This window comes from Oncorhynchus tshawytscha, linkage group LG03 (assembly GCF_018296145.1).
Source record: "Oncorhynchus tshawytscha isolate Ot180627B linkage group LG03, Otsh_v2.0, whole genome shotgun sequence".
NCBI classification, from domain to species: Eukaryota; Metazoa; Chordata; class Actinopteri; order Salmoniformes; family Salmonidae; genus Oncorhynchus; species Oncorhynchus tshawytscha.
In genome coordinates, this window is record NC_056431.1 from 65,132,876 (window position 1) to 65,160,650 (window position 27,775).

At 45.7% G+C, this 27,775-nt stretch overlaps 1 protein-coding gene across 1 annotated transcript; it reads right to left on the bottom strand.

Moving 5' to 3' along the window:
- Positions 1-272: 272 nt before the first annotated feature.
- Positions 273-27,775, bottom strand: xk (X-linked Kx blood group (McLeod syndrome)). The gene is made up of 3 exons (XM_024409767.2): positions 27,398-27,775; positions 12,436-12,698; positions 273-1,988 (listed from the first exon to the last, which is right to left on the bottom strand). Exons 1-3 carry the CDS (start codon positions 27,640-27,642, stop codon positions 1,063-1,065), a joined length of 1,434 nt encoding a protein of 477 aa, XP_024265535.1. The 5' UTR covers positions 27,643-27,775; the 3' UTR covers positions 273-1,062.

Sequence of the window (27,775 nt, forward strand, 5' to 3'; positions counted from 1 at the left end):
CAGATTATGGCTATGGTTCAGAGTATGGTTCAGTGTATGTTTCAGATTATGGTTCAGTGTCTGGTTCAGTGTATTGTTCAGATTATGGTTCAGATTACGGTTCAGATTATGGTTCAGATTATGGTTCAGTGTATGGTTCAGATTACGGTTCAGTGTATGGTTCACAGTACGGTTCAGAGTACGGTTCAGAGTATGGTTCAGAGTATAGTTCAGATTACGGTTCAGAGTACGGTTCAGTGTACAGTTCAGATTACGGCTCAGAGTAGAGTTGCAAAATTCAAGTAACTTTCCCAAAATTCCCTGGTTTTCCAGAAATCCTGGTTGGAAGATTCCTGGAATTACGAGGGAATAAACCGGAAATAGGGGAATCCTCCAACCAGAATTCCTGGAAAACCAGGGAATTTTTGAAAAGTTCCCAGAATTTTGCAACCCTAGTTCAGTGTAAACTGACAGGTAGGACAGAGGGGTTCATATGGCACTTACAGAAGGAGACAGTACAGCAAATGTTGCTCTGTGTCCACCTTCCTTTGAATGGCACATAACTAGGACCAGGAGTATTTCCAGACCACATGACCTGAACAGGAAAGCCTCTTCCTGGTTCAGTCACAAGTTTAGGAACACTCCTGACCCTATACTAGGGCTGCAGAATTAATAGAATTCACATCAAATCACAATATTGACATTTGCAAAAGCCATATCGCAAGAGATCCATATCGCATGCAATATTTTGAAACGGGACTAAGCTGTGTGTATTTTCCGTTTTTATAGTTGCCTCTGTTTGTCATCCCTCTCCCTCTACTATTGCGACTGCTTCCCACTATACATTTGCATGCTGTTCTGTTAGGTCAAATGCAGTCAACAGTTCCAAAGAAGGCCAATGCTACTTTCCACTTTGTTTCTTAATATAAATCATTCTATTTCAACGATTCCAACAGTTCAGCCAAAGGTTTTGTATCTATATCGCAAGTCAAATCACAATCACAATATTTGGTCCAAAAATCACAATTCGAGTTTTTGCCCATATCGTGCAGCCCTACCCTACACACAACCAATCACAGCTCTTTAAGTGTTGCTGGACAGACTGTGGCTTACGTCGCCGTTCATCTCGCTCAACACTTCATGAGTCGTGTCATTGGGCATGTCATAGGTCATTGTGTCATTGGGCATGGTGTATGCCGTGTCATTGGCCACATCATATGACGTGTCATTGGCTGTCTCTGTGTGGGGGGTGGGGTCAGGGGCCAGAGGGTCCAGACCAGCCTTCTCTATTGGCCTGATGGCGTCCCTGTCAGGAGCGTAGCAGACTAAACAGAGCAGGGCGGAGCAGTCCCACAGGCCTTGGGTCATATTGGAGGAGAAGAGCTTCCTACAGGGGTGGCAGAACTGATAGAACACCAGCATGAAGAAGATGGCCATAGCGTAGGCCACCAGCAGCTGCAGCACTAACAACGGAGCACAGATGAACCTATAGAAGTCTGTCTTGTAGATGTACCACAGCAGAAGCAGAGAGGCGTTCTCCACGAACCTCAGCATGTAGTACACGGCCATTCGGTACCAGTTCTGGGACTTGTTGATCAGGTCTGGGTCGTTGAGCTTCAGCTGCACCGCCGACCAGCAGAACATGTTGATGCCTGCGTAGAGGAACGTGAGGAGACAGAGGACGATGGTGGTGCCCACCCGGGTTAGCGTCTTCTCGATGTTCTCCGGGAAGGGCGAGTGGCTCTGCCAAAACAGCACCCACGGGTAGAGGAAGAAGAGGAAGAAGTTGAGCAGAACCACAGGGAGGATCCAGAGCTGCAGTACGGAGCTGAAGAGGACCAGGACGGTGACGCGCGTGGCGATCTCGAAGCTGCGCCACAGGAATATGCAGAGGTAGGCGGCGGGACGCACGTCCACCTCATAGTCGTCATACTTGATCTTGATGGCCAGAATGTTGCAGCGCAGGGCACCATATACGATGGACAGCAGGGAGATCACCATGAGGGTGCCTGGGAGTGAGAGAGACAGAGAGAGAGAGAGACCAAGAGAGAGAGAGACAGAGAGAGAGAGAGAAATTAAATTCTATATAACACCTAAAAGGAAGCGATTCCCAAACCTTCCATAACAAAGCCATCACCTACAGAGAGATGAACCTGGAGAAGAGTCCCCTAAGCAAGCTGGTCCTGGGGCTCTGTTCACAAACACAAACACACCCTACAGAGCCCCAGGACAGCAGTACAATTAGACCCAACCAAATCATGAGAAAACAAAAAGATAATTACTTGACACATTGGAAAGAATTAACAAAAAAACAGAGCAAACTAGAATGCTATTTGGCCCTAAACAGAGAGTACACAGCGGCAGAATACCTGACCACTGTGACTGACCCAAAATTAAAGAAAGCTTTGACTATGTACAGACTCAGTGAGCATAGCCTTGCTATTGAGAAAGGTGCTCACTGCCCACAAAATTAGGTGGAAACTGAGCTGCACTTCCTAACCTCCTGACCAATGTATGACCATATTAGAGAGACATATTTCCCTCAGATTACACAGATCCACAAAGAATTCGAAAACAAATCCAATTTTGAAAAACTCCCATATCTACTGGGTGAATTTCCAGTGTGCCATCACAGCAGCAAGATTTGTGACCTGTTGCCACGAGAAAAGGGCAACCAGTGAAGAACAAACACCATTGTAAATACAACCCATATTTATGCTTATTTATTTTATCTTGTGTCCTTTAACCATTTGTACATTGTTACAACGCTGTATATATATAATATGACATTTGTAATGTCTTTATTGTTTTGAAACTTCTGTATGTGTAATGTTTACTGTTAATTTGTATTGTTTATTTCACTTTATATATTCACTTTATATATTATCTACCTCACTTGCTTTGGCAATGTTAACACATGTTTCCCATGCCAATAAAGCCCTTGAATTGAGAATTGAGAATTGAGAGAGAGAGAGAGAGACAGAGAGACAGAGAGAGAGAGAGAGAGAGAGAGCGCATTCAGAATATTCCATTCCATTCAATATTGTTTTGTCATTTGAGGCTGAGCTTTTAATTAATATGACTGTTCATTCATTCACTAACTGTACATAGTGTAAACAGCCTGTAAAGCCACCAAAATTCACACATAGTTTGTTATTAACTAGCATAAACAGTCTAGGACCACGACTTCCCATGAAATAATGAAGTTGTTGTTTATATGGATGAACACAGTACACCCCAGCACTAACCCAACGAACACAAGCACCTCTCCAAACTCACTGTGACTCAGCATGCCCCCAGCATCATCACATACAGCATTTGCATAACATTGTGAAATAGGCTGAGAGACAATCAAATGTGTACACACATTACATTTCAACCTTCTCAGACTAAAACACACCCTGTGTTGAATAACCGTGTTCAACACAAAGCCCTCCTGCCAAACAGGCTTCCTAATAGTGATACCTCCCTGACCCATGTGACCTTCTGTTGACTCAGGTGCTTGACCCATCTCACAAAACACTTTCTCCTGCAGGTTCACAGGGCATTTCAGTGTTTACATGAGTCACTGTGTCTTTGACTGAGCTTTCGGTCCTGACAGTGTCGAGTTACTTTTCAGCTGACACATTAACAGCCTCTATATTTTTTTATTTAACCTTCTTTTAACTAGGCAAGTCAGTTAAGAACAAATTCTTATTTATAATGATGGCCAGTGTGTTAACGGCCTTGTCCAGGGGCAGAACGTCAGATTTTTACCTTGTCAGCTCAGGGATTCGATCTAGCAACCTTTCAGTTACTGGCCCAATGCTCTAACCACTAGGGTGACAGGGAGCCGAGCAGTGAAGAGTATTGGGCTAGTAAACAAAAGGTTGCTGGTTTGAATCTCTGAGCCGGCAAGGTGGAAAAATGTGCTGTTCTTCCTATGAGCAAGGCAGTTAACACCCAACAACAACTGCTCCCGGATGTTGATTAAGGCAGCTCCCTGCACCTCTCTGATTCAGAGGGGTTGGGTGAAATGCAGAAGACACATTTCAGTTGTTTTAGCATGTTGTATAGTACCACGGCATGATAAGGTCCATTACACTGTACTACTTCATATGGTACATCTGACAGTTTGACTTGATTTTCTTTCTTAGTTTAGGTGACAACTCCATTTTCCTCTGGTAGGCTCTAAGCCACACATAGTCATTTTCCTCTGGTAGGCTCTAAGCCACACATACTCATTTTTCTCATACCTCTGGGGTGTCACCTTTAGACCGAAGTATTGCTTTTGTTTACCTGTGGCCCTTACAGTGCTTAAATACGCTTGTACCTTTTGTACATACCGAGAAACATATTTGTTTCCCTTCATTTTGTTGTGTTCCCATAACCATATCAACAGGTAGTCATTTCATTACCGAGCAGCACCTTGTATGGTGTGAACTCTGTGGAAGATTGAACAGTACTCCTGTATGACATCATCACATATGGGAGAATCTCCTACCAATTTCTCTGATTGTCATCAACTAAAAGTTATAGCATGTTGATCAGAGTTCTGTTTTCTTTCCCATAAACCATCTGATTGTGGGTTGTACTTAGTAGTCTTGTTTGTTAATTTGTAAAATATTGTATATCTCTCTAAAACACTGGGCCTTCTGAGTGGTGCAGCGGTCTAAGGCACTGCATCGCAGTGCTAGCTGCATTACTACAGATCCTGGTTTGATACCGGGCTGTGTCGCAGCCGGCTGTGACCGGGAGACCCATGAGGCAAAGCACAATTGGCCCAGCATCATCTGTGTTAGGGGAGGGTTTGGCCGGCTGGGATGTCTGTGTCCCACTGTGCTCTAGCGACTCCTGTGGTGTGATGGGCGCATTCACGCTAACACGGTTGCCAGTTGTACAGTGTTTCCTCTGACACAATGGTGTGGGGTTGTCTTTCAGAGAACGCACAGCTCTTGGCCTTCGCCTCTCCCGAGTCCATACGGGAGTTTCAGTGATGGGACAAGACAGACTGTAACAGCCAATTGGGGTGAAAAAAATGATTTTTTTTTTGTTGCCCCTGATCGCTATAGATTGAGCAAGGAACACCTAGCTTCAACACAAATTCCTCTACCAGTTTCTTGTCCGCTCTTACTGCTTCCTGATTGGGTATGGCATATGCCTCTGACAAACCTACTGTAGTAAAGCAATCTGACACTACCATAATGGGCTTGTTACCTCATCCAGTCTGTAAATGAACCCATTAAGTCTATAGATATCCTCTGGAAAGAGCAACCTGTGACAGAACTTGTCCTGGGTGCTCTGGGGGCTGGACCATGTCATTTGTATGCAGCTCCCCACTGCCCTTACACCATGGCTTTATGGCTCTCTGCCAGCCTGGACAATAACATCTTGCTCTGATTTTACTGGTGAGCGTATTAACTCCTAAATGGCCTGCTGTTCTATCATTGCGGATAAAGGTAAGTATCTCATGTACAGTACGAGCTCATCTGGAACAACCCCTCTCCAGATGGTGTCATCTGTCTCATAGTTTTAACTCTAAAGGCATAACATTCCATTCTTCACATGTAATGCCCCCCACACTTGTTTGAAACGCTTGAACGTTGGCTCAGATTCCAGCTCTGCTCTACCACCTTTTTTCCATGTCTTTAACTGGGAGACCACCAGGTCTCTATCCTGTGCTTCCAACAGGAAAGCTGCATTTGTGGGAGCTGTCTGGGTCATTTGAGCTCTGACTGCAGGCTCAATAGTGACATCCTGAGGCTTGTTTACGATGACTCTCAGATTGGCTCTCAGAGAGTCTACACTCTCTGTCTGTGTGTCGGCATGACACACAATCTGCATTACTGTGCAGTGGCCTGTGGACAATATCATAGTCCTACAGCTCCAGTTTCTCTAGGCACCTAGCTAACTGTACCTCAGGTACTCAGCCACCTCAGTGAGCTGTGATCAGTTCTCAGTAGACATTTCCTTCCCAGCAGAAAGTGTTTGAAATGTTTAAGAAACACTACCACAGCAAGAAGTTCCTTCTTGGTAGTGGAGTACATCCTCTCCTGTTTTGACAGTGGCCGACTGGCATATGCTACTACTCTCTCCCTACCCTCATGTTTCTGGGAGAGGACTGCCCCTATGCCTGTGTCACATGTGTCAGTATCCATTATGAAATCTAGGTCAGAGAAAGCACATATGGGGGATGTGGTAAGCTTGGACTTTAGTTCAATAAAGGCCACTTCACACGCTGCGTGCCACTCAAACATTTTCCCCTTATCTGTCAATCTGTACAAGGGCTCCGCCGTAGCTGCAAAATCTGGTCTGAACCTCCTGTAGTATGACGCCAGGCCTAAAAAGCTTCTAGCCTCTGTCAGTGACTTGGGGCTAGGCCATGACCTGACTGTCTCTGTCAGTGACTTCTGTCAGTGACTTGTCTCTCTCAGTGGGCTGGGGCTAGGCCATGACCTGACTGTCTCTGTCAGTGACTGTCTCTCTCAGTGACTTGGGGCTAGGCCATAACCTGGCCATGAGGCCTGACCTGTCTCTGTCAGTGACTTGGGGCTAGGCCATGACCTGACTGTCTCTGTCAGTGACAGTGACTGGGGCTAGGCCATAACCTGACCATGACCTGACTGTCTCTGTCTGTCAGTGACTCGGGGCTAGGCCATGACCTGACTGTCTCTGTCAGTGACTTAGGGCTAGGCCATGACCTGACTGTCTCTGTCTGTGACTTGGGGCTAGGCCATGCCATGACCTGACTGTCTCATGACCTGACTGTCTCTGTCAGTGACTTGGGGCTAGGCCATGACCTGACTGTCTCTGTCAGTGACTTGGGGCTAGGCCATGACCTGACTGTCTCTGTCAGTGACTTGGGGCTAGCCATGACCTGACTGTCTCTGTCTGTGACTTGGGGCTAGGCCATGACCTGTCTCTGTCTGTGACTTGGGGCTAGGCCTGACCTCTCTGTCTGTGACTTGAGGCCATGACCTGACTGTCTCTGTCTGTGACTTGGGGCTAGGCCATGACCTGACTGTCTCTGTCTGTGACTTGGGGCTAGGCCATGACCTGACTGTCTCTGTCTGTGACTTGGGGCTAGGCCATGACCTGACTGTCTCTGTCTGTGACTTGGGGCTAGGCCATGACCTGACTGTCTCTCTCAGCCGAGATGATGTGTAGCTCACCTGTCACCTGAACAAATGGCACTTAGATGGTTTCACCTTATATCCTGACTGTTCCAATCTACTGAAAATCTCGTATAAGCGCTTCACATGCTCTTGGAATGTACAACCAAACACTATGATGTCGTCTAAGTACACCAGAGATATTGTCCACTGTGAGTCAGCCAACACCAGGTCGGTGCGACGCTGGAAGCTGCTTGGAGAATTTGTCAACCAAAACCCCATGACCTGGAATTCGAAAAGCCCTCTCTTTGTCACAAAAGCAGTTTAGCTACGACCCTCAGGGTGCATCTTGAAGGGTGCATCTCGACTTCCCAGTACCCACTGGCTAAGTCTAAAGTGGAAAACTACTGAGCACCGGCAATAGCGTTCAAGGCCTCATCTATCATAGGAAGTGGATATGCATATTTTACAGTGTTCTCGTTTAACCTTCTGTAATTCACACGGAACCTGATTTTGATAGGCCTGGTGTCCCATGTGTTAATATTATGCTGGACTAGTTTTGTGCCGCCCAATTTAAAATCACCAGTGCTACACTCTCGCACATACGCTACATGACCAAAGGTATGTGGACACCTGCTCGTCGAACATCTCATTCCAAAATCATGGACATTAATATTGAGTTGCCCCCCTCCCCTTTCTCTCTTCTTGGAAAGCTTTCCTCTAGATGTTGGAACATTGCTGTGGGGACTTGCATCCATTCAGCCACAACAGGGCGATTAGGCCTGGCTTGCAGTCGGCGTTCCAATTCATCCCATAGGTGTTTGATGGGGTTGAGGTCAGGGCTCTTCTGCAGGCCAGTTAAGTTCTTCCACACCAATCACGACAAACCATTTCTGTATGGACTTCGCTTTGTGCTTTGTGCACGGAGGCATTGTCATGCTGAAACAGAGTTGGCAGCTGTTGTATGCTGTAGATTTAAGATTTTCCTTCACTGGAACTAAGGGGCCTTGTCCGAACCATGAAAAACAGCCCCAGACCATTATTCCTCCTCCACCAAACTTTACAGTTGGCACTTTGCATTCAGGCAGGTAGCATTCTCCTGGCATTCACCAAACTCAGATTCGTCCGTTGGAATGCCAGATGGTGAAGCGTGACTCATCACTCCAGAGAACACGTTTCCATTGCTCCAGAGTCCAATGCTGGAGTGCTTTACACCACTCCAGCCAACGTTTGGTATTGCGCATGGTGATCTTAGGCTTGTGTGCGGGCGCTCTGCCATGGAAACCCATTTCATGAAGCTCCCGACAAACAGTTCTTGTGCTGACGTTGCTTCCAGGGGCAGTTTGGAACTTGGTAGTGGGTGTTGCAACTGAGGACAGGTGATTTTTACGAGCTTCAGCAGTTGGCGGTCCCGTTCTGTGAGATTGTGTGGCCTACCACTTTGCTGCTGAGCCGTTGTTGCTCCTAGACACTTCCACTTCATAATAATAGCAATTACAGTTAACTGGGGCAGCTTCAGCAGGGCAGAAATTTGATGAACTGACTTGTTGGAAAGGTGGCATCCTATGACGGTGGCACCTTTTCCTTTACAGCTTTCAGCTGCACCTCAGTTAGCTGTCTGCAATCTATGTCCAGTTCTTGCATTAACTGTTCTATGTCCCACTTTGCTGTGGTGAGAGAGTACGGCGGCAGTTTAGAATCCTGTAGGCTAGCAACGATAGTGTCTTCACTACCCTTCTCCTAGATAGAGAAACCCCAGTTCAGTGCCCTCCCGCAGTAACTGTGAATCAGGGGTGACATTCATCACCCGCACTGGCATTTTCCCCTTCACTGAGCTGCCAACTTGTATCAGTGACTTCAGCACACGGCTCAAGAAGATCCTCAATTTTGTCATTGTTTACTGTACCCTCAACTTATATGTAACTTCTGGAGTGTATAATCGTGTCAGTCATCACTTTATAAACTCTCCATGCCTCTCTCCTGAAAATCAGTGTACTCTGCACTCGCTTCCCCAAAACACTGCATGTTTTCTTTTGTAAATCAAGTACAGCCCCGTATTTTACCAGGAAGTCTGTCGCTATCAGTGCACACTGGTCTGTGTCACTAACAACGACAAAGTCCCCGGTCAGTTTCAGACCGTCAATGTTCATGACTGTGGACCAGCTCCCCAGTACTGAGAGAAACTGTTCATTTGCTACTTTAACCGTGCAGTGGTATGGTTGCAATGTACCACTCTTACCTCCAGTAGCATTTCTCTATACCTGTTCATGTACCATGGAAACCTGGGCCCACGAGTCCACCATGACCTCACACTCGAAGTCAGCCATTTTGCACTCAAGGTAAACCCCACTCCCCACAACACTTGCTGTGGACTGGTCAGCTGTGAGTGTAGTTTAAGCCGATGCTGTGCTGTCCTTTTCCACGTCAGGACAACCTTTTTTCATCCAGCAGACCTCTGCCATAGGTCGTCCTCTGTCACTCCCGGGGAACCTAGATCTCCCATTGCTGCTGTAGAAGACCCTGGAAACGATATCTGCTCTAATATGCCTCCACATCTAATGTGGCTCCTTCTCTGCTAGATGTTGTACCTCAGATCACACTGTGCAAAGCTCTCACACAATGACTCAAACATCTCTTTTGGAACTCTGATGTTGTCTCCAACTGGAGGCAGAGTGACCTTGTGCCACACATGTTCACTTTGTATTGTGCAGTGTCTTGGTTTTCCAGCAATTCTAGCTGTCTTATCTGATCAAGCTCTGTAGCAATGCTAATTCCCTTTCCAATATTTCTGGTACTGCCTTGCGCAGGTGAATACGAAGATCACTGCAACCACTGTGTAATAAAATGGTCTCGTGCAAGCGAATCACGTGCGCACACACTCTAATCTGGGTAAACCCTTGAAGCTAGCCTGCTTAAATCATGGCCAAATTTACGAATGCACTCACTCACGTTAAGTTTCCTGTCCTGAAAAAAAGGTAAGATTCCAGTCAGTATGCTCAAAATGCAAATTTCCCTCAGTGAAAGCATGGGAAAGTTCAAACGATCTAACTCAAACGGTTCAATCTAAGCAGTCCATTCTTTCCACTCAAACGGTTCAATCTAAGCAGTACATTCTTTCCACTCAAATGGTTCAATCCAAGCAGTCCATTCTTTCCACTCAAACGGTTCAATCCAAGCAGTCCATTCTTTCCACTCAAACGGTTCAATCCAAGCAGTCCATTCTTTCCACTCAAACGGTTCAATCTAAGCAGTCCATTCTTTCCACTCAAACGGTTCAATCCAAGCAGTCCATTCTTTCCACAAGCAGTCCATTCTTTCCACGTCAAACGGTTCAATCCAAGCAGTCCATTCTTTCCACTCAAACGGTTCAATCTAAGCAGTCCATTCTTTCCACTCAAACGGTTCAATCCAAGCAGTCCATTCTTTCCACTCAAACGGTTCAATCTAAGCAGTCCATTCTTTCCACTCAAACGGTTCAATCCAAGCAGTCCATTCTTTCCACTCAAACGGTTCAATCCAAGCAGTCCATTCTTTCCACTCAAACGGTTCAATCCAAGCAGTCCATTCTTTCCACTCAAACGGTTCAATCCAAGCAGTCCATTCTTTCCACTCAAACGGTTCAATCCAAGCAGTCCATTCTTTCCACTCAAACGGTTCAATCCAAGCAGTCCATTCTTTCCACTCAAACGGTTCAATCCAAGCAGTCCATTCTTTCCACTCAAACGGTTCAATCCAAGCAGTCCATTCTTTCCATTCTTTCCACTCAAGCGGTTCAATCCAAGCAGTCCAAACGGTTCAATCCAAGCAGTCCATTCTTTCCACTCAAACGGTTCAATCCAAGCAGTCCATTCTTTCCACTCAAACGGTTCAATCCAAGCAGTCCATTCTTTCCACTCAAACGGTTCAATCCAAGCAGTCCATTCTTTCCACTCAAACGGTTCAATCCAAGCAGTCCATTCTTTCCACTCAAACGGTTCAATCCAAGCAGTCCATTCTTTCCACTCAAACGGTTCAATCCAAGCAGTCCATTCTTTCCACTCAAACGGTTCAATCCAAGCAGTCCATTCTTTCCACTCAAACGATTCTGGCATGAACGCCAGCCAGTCAATCTGCCTGTCCATTGCACCTGGCTGATCTACCACCATCTGTCGATTGTTGTTCCCGGGTTGTTTGACTTCTCCCTCCATTTTCCCACGCAGATAGCAAGCTAATGTTAGCCAAACGAGTGAGTTGCTGTTAGCTAATTGATTTGTTAATCCCAAAATCCGCTGCCACCAATTTGTAACGACTCTGTAAGGCCACCGAAACGTACAGGTAGGTTATTAACTAGCATAAACAGTCTAGGACGATGATTTTCCATGAAATAATCAAGTTGTAATTTATTTGGATGAACACTGTGCACCCCAACACTAACCTGACGCACACAAGCGCCTCTCCAAAACACACTACTCCTCAGCACCCCCCCCCCAGCATCATCACATACAGCAACTAATTTGCATAACATTGTGTGATAGGCTGAGAGAAATTTGAATGTGTACACACATTACAATAGAAACAAGATCCACTGGATCAATTTACAGATTAGCATTTGCAATATCAAGTGCCATAGTTCACGTCGTCAACACATCACACTTTTGTTTTGATAGCATAGAACTGTCAGATTCTGCCTGACCACCGAAACAGCTTGAAGCTTTTCCTCTGGTCACACTCAGTCTCACACAGCAAAGCACTTCTTCAGTCTGGAATGACATTCTCAATAACAGAAAATAAAACAGGGAAGTATTAGCAGACTGTGTGACATAACTCAAATGTGTCTGTGATACTAGTTGCTATATTATGCATAATCATGATTCAGATGGTGGATGAAAACAGTGAGTTTGAAGACTGTGATCTAAATAAAATACCTTGATAGCAGAGTGCTAGAGAGTGTTGCGTAATACCACTTTGAGTCATGAAAACACCATCCGCTTATTTCCAACGTGGCACTTAGCTAATCAGCCCACGCCATAGTGAAACTGCTCTGAGGGGGGTGGACCGGCCTGGAGGGATTTTGGGGAAGAACTGTGTCTCTGTAGTGAGCCTCTATAGGGGGTAACCAGCAGATATAACTCAACTATGTTCATGTGCAGGCTCAAAGAGGTTCCTACATACTGAGAAAGCTGGGGGCCTCTGTCCCTCAATGCATGGAACTCAAGATGACTCAAGTGTGATCAAACAGAGAGAAAACATACACGCACACACACACACACACGCACATGCATAGAAACACAAACATATACAGACACTGAAAATTTAAACAACTATAAGTCACACTTCTTCACCTCACACACACACAAACACACACAGTCACACACACACCACTCACCTCTGCCGATGGACACCCCCTGTTGCAGGACACAAATGTAGAGTTGCAGGGTGAGCTGGGGGGCGGAGCCCAGGAAGGCCTGGATGACAGAGGTGCGGGCGAAGGCGGCACGGTGGGTGAACAGCTTGCCCTCTGCCTGCCCCACCTGTCTCTCCACCTCCTCAGACTGGCCCCCCCTGGGCATCTGGCGCTTCCGCGTGATGCTGACATACGGCTCCTCTACCCGGCCCACACTGCCGTAGATACAGAACGCCTCCAGACACCTACAGCAGCACATAAATACTAAAATAATGAGGGAAGATGTGGAAGACATTATGAACAATGCTGTGGATACCAAACCCATGGGAGTGTCTCAAACTCTTAACAGTGTGCAAGAACTTTTCTGTATTTTCACACAATATCTTATCCTTAGTTAGTTAACAAACAGATTACCGACCATTTCGAATCACACCGTACCTTCTCCACTATGCAATCTGGTTTCAGAGCTGGTCATGGGTGCACCTCAGACACGCTCAAGGTCCTAAACGATATCATAACCACCATCGATAAGAGACATTACTGTGCAGCCGTATTCATCGACCTGGCCAAGGCTTTCAACTCTGTCAATCACAACATTCTTATTGGCAGACTCAACAGCCTTGGTTTCTCAAATGACTGCCTCGCTTGGTTCACCAACTACTTCTCAGACGGAGTTCAGTTGTCCTAACCTCTGGCAGTCTCTATGGGGGTGACACAGGGTTCAATTCTCGGGCCGACTCTCTTCTCTGTATACATCAATGATCGCTCTCGCTGCTGATGATTCTTTGATCCACCTCTCCGCAGATGACACCATTCTGTATACCTCTGGCCCGTCTTTGGACACTGTGTTAACTAACCTCCAGATGATCTTCAATGCCATACAACTCTCCTTCCGTGGCCTCCAACTGCTCTTAAATGCAAGTAAAACTAAATGCATGCTCTTCAAACGATCGCTGCCCGCACCTGCCCGCCCGTCCAGCATCACTACACTGGACGGTTCTGACTTAGAATATGTGGACAACTACAAATATGTAGGTGTCTGGTTAGACTGTAAACTCTCCTTCCAGATTCACATTAAACATCTCCAATCCAAAATTCTATTTAGAATTGGCTTCCTATTTCGCAACAAAGTCTCCTTCACTCATGCTGCTCATGCTGCCAAACATACCCTCAAACCCTAAAACATACCCTAAAACTGACCATTCTACCGATCCTCGACTTCGGCAATGTCATTTACAAAATAGCCTCCAACACTCTACTCAGCAAATTGGATGCAGTCTATCACAGTGCCATCCGTTTTGTCACCAAAGCCCCATATACTACCCACCACTGTGACCTGTACGCTCTCGTTGGCTGGCCCTCGCTTCATACTCGTCGCCAAACCCACTGGCTCCAGGTCATCTACAAGTCTCTGCTAGGTAAAGCCCCGCCTTATCTCAGCTCACTGGTCACCATAGCAGCACCCACCCATAGCACACGCTCCAGCAGGTATATCTCACTGGTCACCCCCAAAGCCAATTCTTCCTTTTGGTCGCCTCTCCTTCCAGTTCTCTGCTGCCAATGACTGGAACGAACTGCAAAAATCACTAAAGATGGAGACTCTTGCCTCCCTCACTAGCTTTATGCACCAGCTGTCAGAGCAGCTCACAGATCTCTGCACCAATTCATACATAGCTCATCTGTAAATAGCCAATCCAATCTACCTCATCCCCATACTGTATTTATTTATTTATCTTGCTCCTTTGCACCCCAGTATCTCTACTTGTACATTCATCTTCTGCACATTCTACCATTCCAGTGTTTAATTGCTATATTGTAATTACTTCGCCACCATGGCCTATTTATTGCCTTACATATCTTATCCTACCTCATTTGCACATGCTGTATATATATATTTCTACTGTATTATTGATTGTATGTTTGTTTAATCCATGTGTAACTCTGTGTTGTTGTATGTGTCGAACTGCGTTGCTTTATATTGGCCAGGTTGCAGTTGCAAATGAGAACTTGTTCTCAACTAGCCTACCTGGTTAAATAAAGGTGAAATAAATAAAAATAAATACAAATCCTGCAATTGCTGGAAAATACAGCCTCTAGAATCCATTGATGATAACATACAACAATAGAAACAAAAACAAACATCAATGAACTGCCATTGATACGGAGCTCCCTTACCAACAGCATCATCACACATATGGCACTACTAGAATAACGCACATCTCTATCATCACTTTCAACATAAACACCACATTCAACACTATCATCATAAACACCACCTGCAATACTATCAACATAAACACCACCTGCAACACTATCAACATAAACACCACCTGCATCACTATCATCATAAACACCACCTGCTACACTATCAACATAAACACAGTCTGCTACACTATCAACTTAAACACCACCTGCAACACTATCAACATAAACACCACCTGCATCACTATCATCATAAACACCACCTGCTACACTATCAACATAAACACAGTCTGCTACACTATCAACAAAAACACCACCTGCAACACTATCAACATAAACACCACCTGCAACACTATCAACATAAACACCACCTGAATCACTATCAACAAAAACACCACCTGCAACACTATCAACATAAATACCACCTGCATCACTATCAACATAAACACCACCTGCATCACTATCAACATAAACAACACCTACATCACTATCAACATAAACACCACCTGCAACACTATCAACATAAACACCACCTGCAACACTATCAACATAAACAACACCTACATCACTATCAGGAGGCTGAAGAAATTTGGCTTGTCACCAAAAGCACTCACAAACTTCTACAGATGCACAATCGAGAGCATCCTGGCGGGCTGTATCACCGCCTGGTATGGCAACTGCACCGCCCTCAACCGTAAGGCTCTCCAGAGGGTAGTGAGGTCTGCACAACGCATCACCGGGGGCAAACTACCTGCCCTCCAGGACACCTACACCACCCGATGCTACAGGAAGGCCATAAAGATCATCAAGGACATCAACCACCCGAGCCACTGCCTGTTCACCCCGCTGCCATCCAGAAGGCGAGGTCAGTACAGGTGCATCAAAGCTGGGACCGAGAGACTGAAAAACAGCTTCTATCTCAAGGCCATCAGACTGTTAAACAGCCACCACTAACATTGAGTGGCTACTGCCAACACACTGTCAATGACACTGACTCTACTCCAGCCACTTTAATCATGGGAATTGATGGGAAATGATGTAAATATATCACTAGCCACTTTAAACAATGCTACCTTATATAATGTTACTTACCCTACATTGTTCATCTCATATGCATACGTTGATACTGTACTCTATATCATCGACTGCATCCTTATGTAATACATGTATCACTAGCCACTTTAACTATGCCACTTGGTTTACATACTTATCTCATATGTATATACTGTACTCGATATCATCTACTGTATCTTGCCTATGCTGCTCTGTACCATCACTCATTCATATATCCTTATGTACATATTCTTTATCCCCTTACACGGTGTATGACAGTAGTTTTTTTTGGAATTGTTAGTTAGATTACTTGCTCGTTATTACTGCATTGTCGGAACTAGAAGCACAAGCATTTCGCTACACTCGCATTAACATCTGCTAACCATGTGTATGTGACAAATAAAATTTGATTTGATTTGATTTGATTTGACATAAACACCACCTGCAACACTATTCACAAGATGGCGCCGACAGAGATGTTCACCTCGCATCGAGTTCTTAGGAAACTTTTTTATGTGTTATTTCTTACATTGTTATGCCAGGAAATCTTAAGTCTTATTACAAACAGCCGGGAAGAAATATTGGATATAAGAGCAACATCAACTTACCAATATTACGACCAGGAATACGACTTTCTCGAAGTGGATCCTATGTTCAGACCACCACCCAGGACAATGGATCTAATTCCAGTAGTCGACTCAAAACAACAGCGCCGCAGAAGGGGCAGACGAAGCGGCCACCTGGTCAGGCTCCATAAACATGCACATTGCCCACCGCTCCCGAGTATACTACTAGCCAATGTTCAGTCTCTTGACAACAAGGTAGACAAAATTCGAGCAAGGGTTGCCTTCCAGAGAGACGGAAACATGGCTCTTCATGGAAACATGGCTCTCTCTGGATGTTGTCGGAATCAGTTCAGCCACCAGGCTTCTCCATGCATTGTGCCGACAGAGATTATCACCTCTCTGGGAAGAGGAAGGGTGGAGGTGTATGCTTTATGATTAACGACTCATGGTGTAATCATAACAACATACAGGAACTCAAGTCCTTCTGCTCACCCAACCTAGAATTCCTTACAATCAAATGCCGGCCATTTTACCTACCAAGAGAATTCTTGTCAGTTATGTACAGCTGTGTACATTCCCCCTCAAGCAGAAACCACGGCGGCCCTCAAGGAACTTCACTGAACTATATGCAAACTGGAAACCATATATCCTGAGGCTGCATTTATTATAGCCTGGGATTTTAACAAAGCAAATTTGAGAACAAGCCTACCTAAATTCTACCAGCATATTGATTGTGCTACGTGCATGAGTTATATCCTCGACCACTGCTACTCTAACTTTCGCGATGCATGCAAAGCCATCTTGCTTTGGAAAGAGGTCTGGGAACATGACTGAATATAAACAATGTAGTTATTCCCTCCGCAAGGCAATCAAACAAGTGAAATGCCAGTACAGGAACAAGGTGGAGTCGCAATTTAACAGCTCAGACACAAGACATATGTGGCAGGGTCTACAGGAAATCATGGACTACAAAAAGAAAACCAGCCACGTCACGGACACCGACGTCATGCTTCCAGACAAACTAAACACCTTCTTTGCCCGCTTTGAGGATAATACAGTGCCACTGTCATGGCCCGCTAACAAAGACTGCGCCCTGCCCTTGCCTTCTCTGTGGCTGACGTGAGTAAAACATTTAAACGTGTTCACCCTCGCAAGGCTGCTGGCCCAGACGGCATCCATAGCTGTATCCTCAGAGCATGCGCAGATCAGCTGGCTGGTGTGTTTACGGACATATTCAATCGCTCCCTATCCCAGTCTGTTGTCCCCACATGCTTCAAGATGGCTACCATTGTTCCTGTACCCAAGAAGGCAAAGTAAACTGAACTAAATGACTACCGCCCGATTCCACTCACTTCTGTCATCATGAAGTGCTTTGAGAGACCAGTCAAGGATCATATCAACTCCACCTTACCGGCCACCCTAGACACACTTCAGTTTGCATACCACCCCAAAAGGTCCACAGACGACACAATTGCCATCACACTGCACACTGCCCTATCCCATCTGGACAAAAATAATACCTATGTAAGAATGCTGTTCATTGACTACAGCTCAACATTCAACACCATAGTACCCTTCCAAGCTCATCATTAAGCTGGAGGCTCTGGGTCTCAACCCCACCCTGTGCAATTGGGTCCTGGACTTTCGACGGGCCTCCCAGGTGGTGAAGGTAGGAAACAACTTCTCCACTTCACTGACTCTCAACACTATCCAGAGGGTAGTGCAGTCTGCACAACACATTACCGGGGGCAAACTACCTGCTCTCCATGACACATACAGCACCCGATGTCACAGGAAGGCCAAAAATATCATCAAGGACAACAACCACCCGAGCCACTGCCTGTTCACACTGCTACCATCCAGAAGGCGAGGTCAGTACAGGTGCATCAAAGTTGGGACCGAGAGACTGAAAAACATCTTCTATCTCAAGGCCATCAGACTGCTAAACAGCAATCACTAACTCAGAGAGGCTGCTGCCCACATTGATACCCAGTCACTGGCCACTTTAATAAATGGACTAGTCACTAGTCACTTTGTACAATGCCACTCTATAATAATAATAATAATAATAATGCCAATTAATGTTTACATATCTTACATTACACATATCACATGTATATACTGTATTTTATACCATCTATTGCACCTTGCCTATGCCGCTCGGCCATCACTCATCCATATATTTATATGTACATATTCTCATTCACCCCTTTAGATTTGTGTGCATTAGGTAGTTGTTGGGGTTTGTTAGATTACCTGTTAGATATTACTGCACTGCCAGAAACTAAAAGCATAAGCATTCCACTACACTCGCATTAATATCTGCTAACCATGTGTATGTGACAAATACAATTTAATTTGAATAAATTAAATAATAATAAAATAATACATTTTGAATATCAACATAAACACCACCTGCAACACTATCAACATAAACACCACCTGCAACACAATCAACATAAACATTACCTGCAACACTATCAACATAAACACCACCTGCAACACTATCATCATAAACACAACCTGCATCACTATCATCATAAACACCACCTGCATCACTATCATCATAAACACCACCTACTACACTATCAACATAAACACCACCTGCAACACTATCAACATAAACACCACCTGCAACACTATCAACATAAACATTACCTGCAACACTATCAACATAAACACCACCTGCAACACTATCAACATAAACACCACCTGCAACACTATCAACATAAACACTACTATCAACAGCCAGCTGGATCGACTATGTCCATTAGTAACACCCCAAACTCTATCCGTGAGTTGACCAGTTGCAGCTCCACACATTAGTCAACATGACCTACCCAGGCTTCTCAGTAGAGCAGTAGACTCGAGGCAGTCATCTTCCAATGCGGCTAAAGACTAAAGGCCCGGGTGGCGGGTGTGTGACTGGGCTGTGGGCCAGGGCCAGGGCAGTATAACTCATTCACTCTGTCTGGGTAAAGCAGCTCTGGTCCACGGTGCCAATAAAAGACGAGGCAGGGAGCTTTACGGTCACAGGGCCAGTGAGGGACAGGCTGTTTATCAGGCTAAACAGCCTCCCAGTGACACGCAAAGTGGTAATAGTATGCATCAGCTAAAAGGCTGCGCTGCTAACTGCTAACTCTACTGCTAACCCTATCCTAATCCTAACAGCTTTAGCAACACACTTGCTAAATATCAGAGCCCACACGTATCAGTATGCTATACAGTAGTAGTCTAGGCCCAGGGATTTTACTTGACCATATGCCCTGACAAGGACACTGGGCCTGAGGCTATAGATCTCAGAATAGTTCAGGTCACATGGGAAGAAACATCTTTGGGCCCTACATACAACATACAGTCCGTCATTTAGCTACCTTGATGGTGAAGCAATATTGAAATTGCAATTAAGGGATTTAGTGTCCCAGCGTCGCATAGCATTTCCAATTAGACCTGTATGATGAATTAGTGTGTGTGTGTGTGTGTGTGTGTGTGTGTGTGTGTGTGTGTGTGTGTGTGTGTGTGTGGTAACTAGAGACTGCAGGCAAGGGGCTGGCTTTAGAACATAATTACAACAGTAGGAATGTGATCACAGACTTGTAATGGAACTGGAGCAGCTAGGGTGAGAGTGAATAAAATATAAATGAATAAGTCACAATGGGTAACTCAATCATGTTAATGGAGAAAGACAGCAACAAAGCTATTTAGATGCTTTAACCACCTGCCCAGGGAGTCGATGGGAATTGCCCTCTTGTCTAAATCTGGCACATGGTGGCACTTGTTTCCTGTGTACTGCCCCTTTCAAATAAATGTAATTAAAACTATTCAATTAAACATCTCCAAACATTCCAGAAGCAGAAATATGTACATTTTGGTCATTTGGCCTCACTTCACAGTCTAGTGTATGCTGTATGTTTTCAGGATGTGGCCTCCTGCTTCTGTGCAGACTGATACCCTGCCTTCTCCACTTGTGTTATCACAGATAAGAACCAGGAAGCAGCAACATGTGCTATTCTTAGAGCTGCCTGTGCAATGGAGGAGCAAGGGCGTGAGTCAGAGATACATGCTTTTAGACACATTATTACATTTTAGACTCAAGAGATACATGCCATATATCCAGAGGCCGTTACTGCCAAGCATTATTCAACAACACCCCATCAGCTTTGAGTGATGTATGACATCACATATCCATCTATCTGTTCAACTAGGAAACACAACATCACACATACCCACAGGCTAGCCATAGTGTCAGTGAGTGTCCACTGTTATAGATAGGGGCTCCCAAGTGGCGCAGCGGTCTAAGGCACTGCATCTCAGTGCTGGAGGCGTCACTACAGACCCTGGTTTGATTCCAGGCTGTATCACAACCTGACGTGATTGGGAATCCCGTAAGGCGGCGCACAATTGGCCCAGAGTCGTCCAGGTTATGGTTTGGCCGGGGTAGGCTGTCATTGTAAATAAGAATTTGTTCTTATTCCCCCTCAGGAGACTGAAAAGATTTGGCATGGGTCCTCAGATACTCAAAAGAATATACAGCTGCACCATTGAGAGCATCCTGACTGGTTGCATCACTGCCTGGTATGGCAACTGCTCGGCTTCCGACCGCAAGTCACTGCAGAGGGTAGTGAGTACGGCCCAGTACATCACTGGGCCAAGCTTCCTGCCATCCAGGACCTCTATACCAGGCGGTGTCAGAGGAAGGCCCTAAAAATGGTCAAAGACTCCAGCCACCCTAATCACAGACTGTTCTCCCTGCTACCGCACGGAAAGCGGTACCGGAGAACCAAGTCTAGGTCCAAGAGGCTTCTAAACAGCTTCTACCCCCAAGCCATAAGACTCCTGAAGATCTAATCAAATGGCTACCCAGACTATTTGCCTTGCCTCCCCCCTCTGGAACGCTGCTGCTACTCTCTGTTATTATCTATGCATAGCCATTTTAATAACTCTACCTACATGTACCTCAATTACCTCGACACCGGTGCCCCCACACATTGACTATGTACGGGTACCCCCTGTATATAGCCCCGCTATTGTTATTTACTGCTGCCCTTTAATTATTTGTTATTCTTATCACTTACTTTTTAAAATGTATTTTCTTAACTGCATTGTTGGTTAAGGGCTTGTAAGCAAGCATTTCACTGTAAGGTTGTATTCGGTGCATGTGACAAATCAAAAATGATTTGATTTGATAAAGTGTTTTTTTTACAAAAATTAAAACGAGGTTGGAGTAATAACATGTTCAACTACTTAAGACATTGCCTCAAATCACTATATCAGTGATGTAGTGGCTTAGCTGGCTAAGTAATACTAGCCAGAGCCCTTCAACATTATTGCAATAGAAGTATCTGCTGGCAACTGGCCCCTGACTGACTGACATATTTAAAAGTGGCTATTCATCACTTGTGCATTCTCAGAGAGTCGGTTTTTGTTTGTTTGGGGGGGATGTCTGTTGACACGGCATGAGTCGCAGGACGGCCTTTTGTCCAGCATCTCGCAAACACAATGTCAGCAGCGTCTCTAGTTGCCTACTTGAGTCGGCTCCGAGATGGGGTGGTTTGTTTCACGTCTCAGGCCCTTGGCCTGTGCCGTCAAAGGGCGGAGTAAGCCGTTTGAAAGTGATGAATGTGCTGCTAAAAAGGCAAATCAGGCGGAAGCAGGCGAACATAAAAAACAAACCACTGTTCATGATTCCACTCATTCGCAAAGAGGCAGACCTGTGTGATTAGAACTCAGTCAGATCAAGAAAATAAGCTTTCTGAGCTTTGATCAGCGCTGGGAGCAATATTTATGTTGATTCGTAAATGATTTTCTTTATTGTGTATAACATTTATATTTGTATTCTTTTTTCCCCTTCAAATTAGACAAAACTACTAAGGTCCGGACCTCGGTGTCCTCATATGTTGTTACGGCCCTGGTCAGTGAAACTCAAATCAACTGAGCACCTTGAGTCCAAGGGTAATACCCAAGGATTCTACTATTTGCATATTCCATTGCAGAAGGCTGCAACGCCGTGGGTGTATTCTGTAGCTATTGGGTGGGTGTATTCTGTAGCTATTGGGTGGGTGTATTCTGTAGCTATTGGGTGGGTGTTTTCTGTAGCTATTGGGTGGGTGTTTTCTGTAGTCCTCTGGTTTGCAGATTCCAAAACTGTGCGTGTCTGTGATTATTTGGTGCATCCATCCAGTAGCAAGAACTGTGGTCAGTGTGTCTCTCTAGAGATGGGATTAGTATAAATTCCTACTGAGTCTGGCCATGAAGGGCAGATGGCCAGGCCAGTACTGGGCTTACTGATAACTGATAACTAAGTGTCTGGGACAAGGTAGGGCCTGGCCTATTATGGGGTGTATATGGGCTATATACATATGGGGGTTATTCAGGGATACATACTGCATAGTCACTGCTATACCAGGTTAGTTATTTATTGGTCAGGACCATGACAGTAGGACAGAACTGTTTGTCTTGTCAATAAATCTATCAGATTTACACAGAAACAGTGATCCTCTTTATTCTCCCGGATAGTCACCAGTTGAAGGAATGTTCTTTGGATTTTCAAGTCCCTTGGTCGAGCACCTGATCCCCCTTTTTCATTTAAGCTGGCCTGAAGCGCGTTTGGGTATACCTTTTTATCCAGTAGGACAGAACTGTCAAGGCATTCTTGGAGGTTTGCCCTCCCACACAAAGACAGCAGTGCCATGGGAGGTCAAGAAAATCATTAAGCAACAGAGACTCAGCAGGAGAAGATTATGGCTATGGGTGTTATATTACCTCTGATTCAACACCAGTCATGGGAATACTGAGCTGCTGTCATGGACAATCGACATATAAACCAAACACAAGTTCATATCTCACAATAGGCCTGCACTGTGGATTATTGCTCAGGCAGCTATAGCAAGGACAAATTTGATATATTTTCAGTTAGGGCCTCCATAATGAATTGACTGTATATTGATAGGCCTATGTGTTATTTAGGGCATTTGATTAGAGTAATGAGTGGTCAATGGTCGGTCGCATTCCAGGGTCTTTAAATCAAGGCTCCTTATGCAGCCAAAGTGGTTGGTGTGTTGTTCATGCGGTGCTGCAGTGGTTTGCGGTGTGCTATATTGATCATGGGACTAGGCCTATTGATCAGGTCTGCACAGTGGCGGACTTACCATAAGGCAGAATAGGCAATTGCCTCAGACCTCACATCATCAAGGGGTCTTGTGAGCTGGGAATAATTTAAAAGGCCCCCCCATGCTCCACTCAAGGCCACCCCCCTCATTCATATTCCATTCGCCCAGCTCAATGTAACATCGATAGGTTTAGGCTACTACATGATAATTTTCCCTTTACCCATCACGAGGTTGCTACATCCTAGCCTAAGAATGAAAGTTTATAACGTAGTTGCACAGGTCGAGAGACAATTGGAGTAACCAAGGTGACAGACAGTGACACATTCAATATTGCCTTGCCCACTCTTGCCTGCATCTAGCTGATCTAGGGTATAATCATTAGTCCAAACAGTTGCAAACAAGCGTTTCTATTGGACAAATTCAGATAGGTTTATCCTCGTTTCGTTCTGTTTAAGAAACGTTTTCAACAGAATCAGCGGAATGAGTACACCCCTGATCACCCGCACACACAGTTCACTTTCATAGCAGCCACATTCAAACAGCAACATCACTTTGCTCGTTGTGTTATTCCTTCTCGCATCTACCTGCTCTCCTACTCTCACATTTTCCCTTCGCTTGTGGAATTCAGTGGACAACACAACAGCTCTCTGTGACCAGGCAAAAAAAACTATTCAAGCCAAACCTTCATACCATAACCGCTAACCACTGCACACAGCCTACATCGTTGTCAATGTCACCATATTAGCCAACGTCATAGTCAACATAGCTACTAGACCTAATGCGTTAGTAAACCCGCTACAATCACGCAGTACAGTGTAAAGCAAGCAGTTTAGCAGTTTCACCGGCGGGCCCCAGTGGCAATACATTAATAAAACCGAAAGTTTACCTTAACTTGGAAGAGTTCCGGTGTTGGATAGCCTGCTAATATAAATAGCATTTCTCTTTTTTTGACCTGGGTGTTTGAGTAGGCTAAATTAGCGAGCTACATTAGCTAGTTATGGAAGTGGAAGTGAAAGTAAAAAAATAACTAAATATAGCTCTCTCTCTGCTGCTTCTCCTTAATTTTTTTATAAATGAATTTATTCAAAACAGTTCAACTATCGTCTTTCTCTACTCACCAAATTTTATGCACTGCAGTGCTAGGTAGCTGTAGCTTTTTTTTTACTAGATTCATTCTCTGATCCTTTGATTGGGTGGTGTCATGCCCTGACCTTAGAGATCCTTATTTATTCTCTATGTTTGGTTAGGTCAGGGTGTGACTCGGGTGGGAAAATCTATGTTTTCTATTTCGAGTGTGGTTCCCAATCAGAGGCAGCTGTCTATTGTTGTCTCTGATTGGGGATCATATATAAGTTGTGATTTTCCGTTTGGGTTTTGTGGGGTGTTATTTTCTGTTTAGTGTCTGTGCCTGACGGAACTGTTCGCTTTTGTTTTTGGGGGATTTGATATTTTTGTTTGAGTGTTTCTTGAAAATAAATATCATGAACACTTTCCACGCTGCGCTTTGGTCCACTCTTCCTTCCACCGATGACAGCTGTTACAGAACACCCCACCAAAAAAGGACCAAGCAGCGTGGCCAGGAGAACTGGACATGGGAGGAAATCCTGGAGGGGGAAGGACCCTGGACACGGGCTGGGGAGTATCGCCGTCCAAGGGAGCAGATGGAGGCAGCGAGAGTGGAACGGCGACTATACGAAGAGTTAGCTCAATGACGGAAGCTCGAGAGGCAGCCCCAAAGAAATGTTGGGGGGGCACACAGGTTGACGAGTGGAACGAGCGGAACTAAGGGGTGAACGAGAACCAACTCCCTGTAAATACAGTGAGGAGTTGGTCACGGTTCAAGTGCCAAGTTTTCCGGTTCTGCGCACCGTGCCTTCGACCGGGCTGTGGATGCGCACCGGCGCGCTCTGTGCAAGCTCCCCGCAGTTGTCGTGCTAGAGTGGGCATTCAGTCAGGATGGATTGTGCTTGCTCAGCGCTCCTGGTCTCCGGTGCGTCTCTTCGACCCAGGATATCCTGCGCCAGCTCTACGCACGGTATCCCTAGTTCGCCAGCACAACCCAGTGCGGCCTGTGCCTGCTCCCCGCACGTGCCGTGCTACAGGGGGTATTCAGCTAGGACGTGTTGTGCCAGCTCTACGCTCCAGACCTCCAGTGCGCCTCCATGGCCCAGTATATCCTGCGCCAGCTATATGCACTATCCCTCCAGTGCGCCTTCTTAGCCCAGTGCGTCCTGTGCCAGCTCTCCACACTCACCGAGCTAAAGTGGGTATCCAGCCAGGACGCGTTGTGGCAGCTCAACGTACCAGGCTTCCAGTAAGTTTCCTCAGTCCGGTGAAACCTGTTCCGACTCCACGTACGAAGCCTCCAGCGACGGTCCCCAGTCCGGAGCCTCCGGCGACGGTCCCCAGTCCGGAGCCTACAGCAACGGTCCCCAGTCGGTCCCTAGTCCGGAGCCTCCAGCGACGGTCCCCAGTCAAGAGCTTGCAGCGACGATGATCCCTGCACCGGAGGCGCCATCGAAGTGGGGGGAGCCTAAAGCGGAGCGGGGTCTGCGTTCCGCACCGGAGCCCCCACCGAGAGTAGATGCCTACCCGGACCCTCCCCTATAGGTTCAGGTTTGCAGCCGGAGTCCGCACCTTTGGGTATAATATTCTTATGAGGTTTCTGTTTAGCGTCTGTGCCTAACGGAACTTTTCGCTTTTGTTTTTTTAGGATTTGTTATTTTTGTTTGAGTGTTTCTTGAAATTAAATATCATGAACACTTTCCACGCTGCGCTTTGGTCCAACGAGAGCCGTTACAGGTGGACAACATGTCAGTTCATGCTGCAAGAGCTCCTGTAGGTTGGAGGACATCCTCCGTAAGTCTTAATAATTACTGTGTAAGTCTATGGATGGGGTTCAATAGGTTTTGTATTAAAGTCAATGTACCCTGAGGCGGATGGAAAATAGCTTGTCCTCTGGCTACACCATGGTGCAACCCCAAAGAGTGCTGTTGGGGCTACAGTAGACCTTCATTCCAAAACAGTGTGTTTTAATCAGTTTGGTGACATTAATATATTTAGTATAGTTTTATCTAAAAAGGCTAACTTTTTAATGTTTCACTATTTTTATTTTTAGGAAATTCACTGAGTAGGATTGTCCTCCCTTTCCTCCTCTAAGGAGCCTCTGCTGACATTAACCCTAACCTTAACCCCTAGCCGAGTTAACATTAGCCACCTATCTATGCTAACATTAGCATGCTAACAGTGGAATTCGTAAGATATTATACATTTAGCAAATTCGTAACATATTGTAGGAATTGCAATTTGTAACATATTGTAGGAATTGCAATTTGTAACATATTGTAGGAATTGCAATTTGTCATATTGTGATCATAATATATCATACAAAATGGATGATGGACATTCACAACTTAATACATGCCATACTAAACTTAACATATCATACTATTTCAGGTGTCCCAGATAAACGGTTACAATGTTATCTCTGCCCCTGACTCCAGGTTGTAAAACCTGGGCTCTGCCTGGGGCATCCAAATGACTAAATCCGCCCCTGGCTCTGCAGGCCCTACTGCGCACGGCGCAGTGTGTGTTGTGGCCTGTAGCAAGAGACAAAAGGGCCACGACAACAAAGACAGCAAGACTGACACGTTGAGCTCCGATTCTCCATCGTCAGGCTATAATATTCTTATGAGGTTACACATTGAGCATTCCCCCGACAGTTGGGGGAATTTAAATCTCCATTGTATTGAAACAACATTGAATCACCCAAGACGTTGTCACTCATTTCAGCCACGGTTTGGTCATTGTCTACCAAACATTTTCATTCAAGGCGATATATTGTACAATCTTTGCCAAGCAGCTTTAGAGATCAGCAGTGGTGGACTAGCCTAGTTACAACTGCATGATGCTACGGATCTGGAGGTGGCTCGGTGTGGTGATGGTAGAGCGCACATAAATAACGGGAAACTGTAGGAGAGCACGGCTCTCTCCCCTCTTCCACCGGCTACTTACCTCACGATGGGTCCGAGCTGCAGGATGTGAAGCAGCAGAACAAGCGGTCGGTCCCTGCTAAGGTCCCGGTGAATGAAGGTGAGCGTCAGCTGCACGAGCACCGACGTTACTAGGGTGAAGAGGAGGGTGAGCCCTTGCCAGATCTGGTCGCCGTCGGAGCGGTATGTGGAGCTGAGGTAGAGGGCTGCCGTGGTCTCAGCCGTGAACAGAGACACCGAAACAAATATGGAGCTGGGGAGTCGCATCCTCACTCACTCAGCCATCGGGGAAGGCGGGCCGCTCTTCCCTACCATCGTGCATTAACCGAGAGCCGACTCCGTGAGGGAGATGCTCTCCTGTCGAGCGCTTGCTGTGTCTAGGGCTCATCTATTTGACAGG